Source organism: Papaver somniferum, unplaced genomic scaffold (genome assembly GCF_003573695.1).
Source record: "Papaver somniferum cultivar HN1 unplaced genomic scaffold, ASM357369v1 unplaced-scaffold_10, whole genome shotgun sequence".
In the NCBI taxonomy this organism is placed as follows: domain Eukaryota; kingdom Viridiplantae; phylum Streptophyta; class Magnoliopsida; order Ranunculales; family Papaveraceae; genus Papaver; species Papaver somniferum.
The window spans coordinates 17,118,918-17,129,806 of NW_020618825.1; the positions used below are offsets into that span (position 1 = coordinate 17,118,918).

Genomic DNA, 10,889 nt, shown 5'->3' on the forward strand with positions numbered 1-10,889 from the left:
TTGCTTGACATAAGAATACTTACGGAGCAATAACTAAATAACCAAACAAGATGATTAATTTAGTTCAATATGCTCGACATAACGTATCTCACGGAACAACAACTAATCTAAGAAAATCAACTTGGTTGTATAATGCTCAACATAAGATACATTGCGGAGCCTCACAGTAATACATAAAATATGGATCAGTGAAGATCAATAATGTGGAATACACAAGGATTCATTCTACTTTCCATCACCACTTGCACAATGACACACAATAGACATAATCCTTGTTCACAAAAGATTTTAACCTATCTTCCATCAAGAATTGACAATATAGGCTTAAATTTTGTATTTGTCAAAAGTCCATTCATTCTTTAATCAACACATGAGTACCGATCGCAAATGACTTTACTTTTGACAAGGTATTGGACAAACAAGTTCACGGACGTAAACACACATATCCCATAACATATTGCAATATATAGAATCATAAAGATTAATACTGCAAAAATCATCTCCCAAATAATTTTAGAATTTAAAAAAATAAACCTAAAAACATGAAGATGAAAATAATGGACATATCTATGTGAAATCACAATAATTTCTATTCCAAACTCTAGTAATCCTTCTCAAAAACAAGCTCATAAGAAGTTTCCTAGGCATCAAGACAAACTCGTAATGCACATATAAGATGATTTGTCCTTAGAGAGTAGAATCAATCTTTTTCGCCCGTATTTATACCAAGAATAGCTACCAAAGGCGTATATAGGATTTTCAAAGAAGAACATACAAAGTCATTAACGACCATGCACCATAGTTCACATAAAATGATTGTGAACATTCAAGAATCCCATAGTAATGCGTACTACTGCCCATTCTTGAACTTCCTTCTTTGTGATTCACCAACAACATTCTTATAAAATATACAAATCAGATCATAATAGTACTAATCCATGAATCCAAGTTCCCAAGTCCAAGAGAAGTGGAACAAGTGCAACGAAACGGAGCAAAACACTCAAAAACAAAAGACGGGACAAATACCAATCTTAGCTCATCCAAATTCAATAATTATCACCTCCATTTTGAAGCTAATTCAAAGAGGAAGAGAATTCAAAAAGAATGAGGTCATTCCGAGTTTGGACGAAGAAGATACGGCCAAAACAAGTTTACCGAATATCGACGTCAAGTATGCATACGGGTTCGCAAACGAATTTTCGTGACCTGGAGCAGTATGCAAACAGGTATGCGTACTTTAGTCCCTGGATTTTGATTTTAAAAGATTTTATGCACACCAGGTATGTGTACCATGAAGTCCAAACATCCCGAACTAATGTTTTCAAACCTAAACATTTAAGAACCTTAAACAGAGATCAAGTTAGGTAGAAATGAACGATAATCAAGGTATATGGATCATTATTAGTACTCAACCAAGTAATAAAAACATAAAACTTGCTCAAGTTTATGGACATATCTTTTTAGATGAGCCCAATTGAATCTACAGCCTTACCAAACATAATCTGTGCGCCCCAATTTTCGTGCTTCCCTCACCGTTACATAATAGGGCATTTCTTGGTAAGGATGCACTTTCAACACAAACAAGTTGTGTTGTGGTGAACAATGTCTTGCTCATCATGGCACCAAGAAATAGTTTCTTTCCAACAACTCTTAAATCTTGTAGTGTTGAGAAACACCCAAGGAACTGTTTTTATAAGTCTATCAAAGAACTTCAAGAGAACCCAAAAAGATTTGTGTTTCTGATTTCTTGTTTTCCAACTTATAAAAAACAGTTTCTGCAGATAGTTTTTAGTACTACGAAGGGAAACTCTTTTGATAAAAAGAGACGTCCTAGATTCTTCATAAAATAAGACAATACTACTATCTTGATAGGAAGTATCAGGAATTGAGCAACGAATCAATTCATGCTTTGAGGTGATACACTAAGATAACTGAGATTTAAACTCCTCTTGTAATTCGTTTAGTTTATCACAACTAATTGGATTACGCAGAGGAGGAGCATTGCTCTCACTGATTAGTAAATCAATATCAACCTCAACATGAATATTATTCATCATAACTTGATTTAGCCTGTCAATAGATTCTTGCTCTTTCTGGAGGCATGACTCAACATCAAGAGATAAGCTCTCAAGCTTATTTTCAAGCCCTGAAAACATTTCAAGGGATTTTAAACCTGGTGGAGGTTTATATAGAATTTCTTTTACATATTTTATTAAATCACTCATGGAAGAGAATTCTGAAATCCGTGGATCTGGTGGTGCACTTATTGAGATAACACTACTATTCATAGAGTCAAATCGCTACAAACACAGACTTGTAAGGTCTTGAACGTGTTTGCCAGCTCTGATACCAATTGAAAAGGCGGGGGTCTAACAACACCACCCAATATTTCTCTTAGCAATTTTTATGGACTAGCTCGCATATACGTTTAAGAGAATCAACAAGACTCAATCAATTAAAAGTATTTCAACGAGTTTATATCTCTCTTCTTGATTTGATTTACTCAAGCAAGAACTGCGAGTTCTAATCAAATACAAGGAATAACTTGGATGGTATCAAAGACCGATATCCAAGGATCAATCAATGACAATCAACAACCAAAGGTTGGATTACTCTAATTGATGATCTAACGCACAACCTGTATTATTTCAATTATAAATATGAAACAATATAATGCGGAAATTGAAATAACACAGATACCAGAAATTTTGTTAACGAGGAAACCGCAAATGCATAAAAACCTCGGGACCTAGTCCAGATTGAACACACACTGTATTGAGCCGCTACAGACACTAACCTACTTCAAGCTAACTTCGGACTGGACTGTAGTTGAACTCCAATCAATCTCCCACTGATCCAAGGTACAGTTATGCTCCTATGCCTCTGATCCCAGCAGGATACTGCGCACTTGATTCCCTTAGTTGATCTCACCCACAACTAAGAGTTGCTACGACTCAAAATCGCAGGCTTTGACAATAAACAAATCTGTCTCCCACATACAAGTCTATCAAAGGATCAATCTGTCTTCAACAGATAAACCTTAAAAGTTTTGTTCCTTCTTTTGATAATAATCAAGGTGAACAAGAACCAATCGATAATCCGGTCTTATATTCTCGAAGTACAGCTTAGAGTTATCAATCACCTCACAACAATCTTAATAGTATGATAGCGAAACAAGATGTTGCGGCATCACAAACAATGAGACGAAGATGTTTGTTATTACTTTTTATATCTTGCCTATCGGAGATATCAATCTCAAGTCAATAAATCTTATTGTACTCGTACGATAGAAGATGCAAGATCAGATCACACAACTATGATAAAAGTAGTATCGGTCTGGATTCACAATCCCAATGAAGGATTTAAGTCGTTAACCTGGTTTTAGAAGAAGAAAACCAAAGGTTAAAGGAGAATCGACTCTATCACGCGAACTAGTATCACACGTAAGGTGTGGGGATTAGTTTTGTGCAATACTAGATATCTCTTTTATATAGTCTTTCAAAACAGGGTTTGCAATCAATGTTAGCTTAGTAACAAAACATTCAATATTCACCGTTAGATGAAAACTTGATTTAGATTCAAGCTAATATTTCTCAATTGTTAGATCGAAAACTTATCTTGTTACACACACTTGACAATGCACGCTTCTAGGTTTGTTAACCGTACCCAAACTTATGCACTTGTTGGTTCGACAATAGTTAACCAAAAGGTCAGCCATATGAGCATTTCAGATCAACCATGTTCTTCTTCACCATAACTAGTTCAAATGACTTCAAATGAACTAGTTAGAGAGTTGTTCAATTGCAAGGAAATCTCATGTACTACAAAAGACACAATTGAAGCAAAGATGATTTGATTCACTTGAATCGGTTCATGAACTTTTATAGCCACGGTTTGCAAACTGCATTCCTTAGTCTTTTTAAGTTTAAGTTCAGAAACCATCTCTAGATATATAACCTTCTCAAGTTCGCATACTAGGTTCGCGGACTTAAGTTACCGTGCAGAGTTTATAAACTACAACAGAAATTCTCGGGTTAGAGAACTTCGACAGTTCGCGGACTTAGCTTCACGCAAGTAGTTTGTCAACTCCAGCATAAATTCTCGGGTTTGAGAACTTCGACAGTTTGCGGACTTGGCTCACACCATTCTTCCGGTTCTATTGATCAACAAAGTTCGCAAACTTTGGTTCAAGGAATAGGACTTATACATAAATGTGTTTCCACAACAATGCTTATGTCCACCACTGGTTATGTAAGCTAAACTCTCATTTGAACATTCTTAAAGGACGTTATATAGTTGTTACACTATTTCTCGTCAAAGCAATTTTCAAAGTGATTGAAACATATCATGGCTTTCTTCACTAGGTAAAGATAAACTTGGTTAAAGGGAAAATCTTACCAACACATATTTCGAGATATAGATAGGCGAGGTATACTCGGCTCGAAATACCAGATGTGTATAATCCAAGTCTATATATATAGCATAGACTTCTTGTCACAAAGAGTAGGAGATAGAGTAGATAGACTTTTGAGTGACAGATAAGTTCGTCTTCACATTTCTTTTTGTCGAGAAGTTCCACCGGTTCCTTGAGTAGTCTGGGACTTAGCTGTAATAGATTATAAATCAAGACTTATAATTTTGATCACTAACATTGAAAAACATGCTTGAGATAGCAACGCATGCGAGTTCAACCAAGAAATGCTCTGACAATGTGTTTATCCGAGATAGCACTTCTATCCATAGATTCAGATTGCTACAAACACAGATTTATGAGGAGTAAACATGTTTTCCTGCTCTGATACCAATTGAAAAAGAGGGGGGTCCAACAACCACACCCAACATTTCGTTTAGGCAATATGTATGGACAAACTCCAATATAATTCCAAGAGAATCAACTAGACAGTCAGACTCAATCAATGGAAATATATCGAAGAGTTGTATCTCTGTTTCACAATGTAATCAGCAAATCAAACAGATAGAAATCCGTGAGCCTGATTATTATGTGAAACAACTTGAACGGTACCAAAGACCAATGTTCAAGTTTCAATCAATTTATATCAACAACCAATTATCTAATTGATTGAACTACGCACAAACTGTGATATTTCAATTATATAAAAAAATATAATGTGGAAAATAAATAACACAGACACCAGAAGTTTTGTTAACGAGGAAACCGCAAATGCAGAAAAAGCCCGGGACCTAGTCCAGATTTGAACACCATACTATATTAAGGCGCTACGGACACTAGCCTACTACAAGTTGACTTCTAACTGAAATGTAGTTGAGCCCTAAGCAATCTCACACTGATTAAGGTGAAGTCGCGTTCCTTATGCCTCTGAATCCCAGCAGGACTCTACGCACTTGATTTCCTTAGCTGATCTCACCTACAACTAAGAGTTGCTACGATCTAAAGTTGAAGACTTGACAAACAAATCAGTCCCACACAGAAAAGTCTATTGCATAGATAAATATTTTTCTCACAAAAATGTCTATGAGTTTTGTTCCGTATTTTGATAAATCAAGGTGAACATGTACCAATTGATACACCAGACTTATATTCCCGAAGAACAACCTAGTAATATCAATCACCTCACAATAATCTTAATCGTATGGTAGAGAAACAAGATATTGTGGAATAACAAACGATGAGACGAAGATGTTTGTGACTACTTTTTATCTTGCCTATCATAGATTAAGTCTCGAGAAAATCTTAAAGAAGATAGTACTCAATATGATAGAATAAAGCAAGATCAGAACACGCAACTACATAGAAAATAGTTGGGTCTGGCTTCACAATCCCAATGAAGTCTTTAAATCGTTAACCTCTAATGGTTTTTAGGAAAAACCTAGTTAAAGAAGAATCGACTCTAATCGCAACTAGTATCACACAGTAGGTGTGGGATTAGGTTTCCCAGTAGCTAGAGTTCTCCCTTATATAGTCTTTAAATCAGCGTTTGCAATCAATATTACATTGGTAACAAAGCATTCAATATTCTCCGTTATATGAAAACCTGATTAGACTCAAGCTAATATATTTCAACTGTTAGATCGAACTTAGGTTGTTACACACAAATGAAAAGTGACTTCATTTAGATATGAGTAACCGTACTTAAACGTGTACAACTTGTTGGCTCAACAATGGTTAACAGAAGTTAGCCATATGAACACTTTTATATCAACCTTGTTCATCTTAACACAACTAGTTCAAGTGACTCAAATAAAAATAAAGTTGGTCAATTGTTTATATTCTCATAGAAGTATACAAGACACAATTAAAGCAAAACCGATTTTGATTCACTCGAATAAGTTCATGAACATTATAGCCACGGTTTGCATAAGATTGCATTCCTTAATTTATAAATGTATTAGTTCATGAACAAACCGATTTTAGAACATAATCCAGTCAAGTATGCAAACGGGTACGCATACCTAAGTAGCCGAACTTGGTCTGGGTTCGCCAGTATGCGAACGGGTACGCATACTGTCGTACACCACCAAACTCAGTTTAATTCCCGGACTTGAACTAACGCCGGTACGCATAATGGTATGCATACTAAGTTCCCGGACTTTCAACTAACCAACCAGTATGCATACTATGGTTCCCGGACTTTAAATAACTTGCAACAATTAACATACAAGTATGCATACCGTGTTATATCCAATTAATGGTTAATTGTTTTAAACTCCCATTTCAATCACTGAAAAATTCTTAGAAGACGGGAATATCCGTCTCACACAACCTATTAGCTTCAAAGAAATTTTCAAGTGATCAAATGATCAATACGAAACATTCCGAGTCTACACCAAATGAATGTCTCACACAAATCATATAAGATGTTACCAGGCGATTTTCACATGATCATTTTTTGACTTTCGTCAAGAATATAATATGAACTTGGTTATAGCGAAATCTTACTAATACATATTTCGAGAAATATGTAATTGAGTGAAACTCAACTCGAAATATCAAATGTGTATAATCGAAGTCTATATAGCTATACAACTTTTGTCTCAAATAGAAGATAGAGTAGATAGACTTTTGAGTGATATATGAGTTCAAGTCTCCACATACCTTTTGTTGATGAAGTTCCATAAGCTCCCCTTAGTAGTTCTTCGTCTTCAATCGATGAACGCCGTGAACTCTAAAGCTCAACTATACTTTCTATCCTAATCAGAAACTTAACTATAAGTAGACTAGAAATCAAGATTTATAGTTTTGGAAACTAAACTTTACAAACAAGCTTTAGATAGCAACGCTTTCGAGTTCCAGCGAGCAGTGCTCTAACAAGTTCAACAGTCCTTGTTTTCGGAAGCTCAACAGTTCATTTTATTTTCACCTGTTTTGTCTGCCACTACGGAAGCTCAACAGTCCCTTCCAATTTCACAACATTTGTCTTCTACTACATATTTGTCTGCATCTGTTACCATCTCCACTTCGGAAGTTCAACAGTCTCTTCCGTCGGAAATTTTCTCCACAGTACTGGCCCACCAGTCATACCATTCCTGCACAATTGGATCATCCACTTCCTTCTAGCACTTCAGCTATTCCATCTGCCTTGGCCTCACGAACACCAATTAAGAATGATCGCTCTATGATTACACGGGGCAAGGATGGTATCTTTAAACCAAAATCTCTTTTATCTTCTAAGTATACCACGATTACTGATGCTTTCTTTGAGCCTTGTTATTCGCAGGAAAAGAAAGATCCTAAATGGCGTAAGTCCATGGACGATCAATACAATTATCTTCTCCAAAATGGCACTTGGTCTTATGTTAAACGAACTCCAGACATGAATGTGGTAGGATGCAAATGGGTGTTTCGTGTCAAACGTCTTGCTGATGGCACTATTGAGCGGCGTAAATCTCGTCTAGTGGCTCAAGGTTTTCATCAACGTGAAGGGAAGGAATATGGAGAAACTTTTAGTCCAGTCATAAAGCCTTGCACGATTCGGGTTATTCTTACTTTGGCTCTTATATCTGCCTGACCTATTCGCCAACTTGATATTTGAAATGCATTACTCAATGGTTTTCTTACAGAAAAGGTATATATGAAGTAGCCTCCTAGCTATACGGATCAAAATTATCCTGATCATTTTTGTAGGTTGCGTAAATTCTTGTATGACCTCAAACATGCACCAAGGGCGTGGTATACTCGTCTTAGTGTGTTTCTCCAACAACTTGGCTTTGTTACTTCCCGATTATATTTTTCGTTATTTATTCGTCGTTCGAATATTGATATTACTTATCTTCTTGTCTACGTTGACGATATTATTTTGACAGGCTCCTCCTCTTCTTATTTGCAACGCCTTATTGATATTCTCCACAAAGAATTTTCCCCAAAAGATCTTGGAGAGTTGTCTCTTTTTCTCGGAGTTGAAGTTACTAGAAAAAATAATGGGTTGTTTCTATCTCACCGTCGTCATTTAGAAGACTTATTGGAGCGTGCCAATATGCAAGGAGAAAAGCCCGTGAGTACTCCTTTTACTACTTCTACGGAGTTAAATCCACATGGTGGGGTTCCTTTGAAAAATCCCATTGAACATTGAAGTCTTGTTGATCACACGGCCTGAGATTGCCTTCTCGGTTATGCAACATCCTACTGACAAACATCTTCTTCTTGTGAAGCGCATCTTACGTTATCTACAAGTGACGAGGCGTCAACTCGCAAATAATATTTTCTACTTCTCTTTACACTAGCAAGTAATATAATGAAAGTAGGATCGTCCCAAGGGAGGTCTATTAAGCAAAAGTTGTTATAAAAATATTCTTAGCAAGATTATTTTGTTGTAGAAAATCTGAAAATTGTAATGTGGTATTCAAATTCAAATATGAGATGAGATTGATTAAGGGTTCATTCTTGGCCACGGAATATAAACCAAATTGATAAATAACCACGTTCTTCGCATTATCTCGTTACTAACAACCCTAGGATAATTAGTACGCTCAATTACCCCGTTAATATCTCCTAAGCTCACCGGATACGGAAGCGCTCGACTACCGGATTCTACTTACTCAAGTTACCTAGAGGTACGCTTACTAGGTATGATTTAAAAAAGTGCTCTAAGTTTTGTGAGATAAGATTGTTCCTAGTGATGAACTCAAAAGCATGAATCATCTACCAGCGTCAATTTCTACATATGGGTACTTAACAAAGTCCCATCATCAATACCCATATATTGCTACTTGTGTTTATCTTCTCTAGACAATTACGGATCGAAGAAAATCTAAACTAGCAATAAAATTATGAATTAACGATTCAATTTTAAACTTAAACAATCAACACATAACTCAGAAACATTATTATCATGGTAGAAATCAAACAATAACAAAAAAATATGCGAGAAACGAGCTATCGCATATTAATCATAAGTTCATATTTCGGGCTTTGAAATCACCCTTAACCAAACAATAAGTTAGTTACTCATAGTCATATGTTCTTAACAATGGCTTAAAAATTGTTCAAAGGAAAAAAAAAGTAAAGAAATAAATCAAGCAGCAAACCAGAGTTGCTGCTGTACTACTTCTGAAAGTGTTGTGTGTATGCCAGAATCAAAAGCTCCAACTGGTTCAGGATCTCCTGCTGCTGCGTCATTTCTTTGGCGATGAAAACAAGTAGGTTCTAGCTGTATTTCTGACCTCCTTATATATCTTATCCCTGCGATTCTTTAGCCTCAAGACAGAATTCGATAAATACCCAAATTTCCTAATTCATTCAGATTCCTAAAATATGTCTTCAATCCACACCATTCATCACTATAAACCAATGGCTACTGCTCCCCTTCTTAGCTGAATTCTTGGCACAAAACTCCTACCAAAACTGAAACAATTCCTGTCGGTGTTGAAAATATCATCTAGACAGTGCCAAACATTCACCAGACCCATGTTTACCTCAGCTTTCAAATCGAGTCCCAAGTTCCTGTAAAACAGCACCACGAGTCGCTCTGTAAACAACCTACCAGCACCATGGTTAGACAGCAACAAACTCTTGTACACAGCCACAGACCCAGGTGTAGTCGGGGCCAAAACTACATAACCGCCTCTTGTTTCTTCTCAAATTAGCCTGACTACAACCCTTCCTTGTTTTGACTGTTTTGGCTACAGAAAATGGACCAAACTTCACACATTACAAACTCCCATTCCTTGCTCGCCTGATCTTCTGTGAATCACCTTCCTTCAACAGCTAAATCAACATCAGTTCATACTGCCGTCGATCCATGTCAACGGCACCAGTTCGTCACCATTTCAACCCAAATCAGCTGCACGATTCAAACGACTCCTGCTGTTTTCTCCAAGCTTCAATTAACTGTCAAAACCCATGAAAAAGACCCACACATACCGTTGCAGCAACACACTTGCAAAGAGACTCAACTAGCATCAGATGATCTTGAAGTGGTGAAGAAAAGGTCACTCAGGTCTTTTATCGAACATCTGACGTGCCATTCTCATCTTGCTTTTAACATTGAACTTTCTATAGCTTCTAAACTCACCCAAACACCTCCAAATTCAATTCACGGTAAACCCATTCAGCCATAACAATCAAAAGAACCAAACAGTTCGGTTTCTCATCCATTTATTACTCAAATATCAGCAGCAACACCATTATCATCTTCCCTGGTTCAACTAGTCTTGGAACTCCACCAGATGTTCATCATCTCGAACCCAATTCATCTCCAAATGTGAGCTGCAAAACTACCAATGCACAGCATCTTCTCCTCGTTCTTGTTGCTGTTAAGATACTCTCAAAAACCCACAAAATCATTCACACAATTCAGGCCAACACAACTTCAGTTCTTCACTATTTTATTGCTTGATAACTGGGTTAAGAGGCAAAATGCTCCAATTTCGAACATCACCTTATCAAAATGCCACGAACGTTAAAAAATAAG

At 36.6% G+C, this 10,889-nt stretch overlaps 1 protein-coding gene across 1 annotated transcript; it reads left to right on the top strand.

Moving 5' to 3' along the window:
* The first annotated feature begins 7,595 nt into the window (after window positions 1-7,595).
* LOC113326469 (uncharacterized mitochondrial protein AtMg00820-like) lies at window positions 7,596-7,988 on the top strand. Its single transcript, XM_026574193.1, has one exon. It carries the CDS (start codon window positions 7,596-7,598, stop codon window positions 7,986-7,988), a length of 393 nt encoding a protein of 130 aa, XP_026429978.1.
* Window positions 7,989-10,889: the final 2,901 nt, after the last annotated feature.

Coding starts and splice junctions, on each gene's coding strand:
- LOC113326469 (XM_026574193.1), top strand. CDS start 7,596: ATGATTACACGGGGCAAGGATGGTATCTTTAAACCAAAATCTCTTTTA.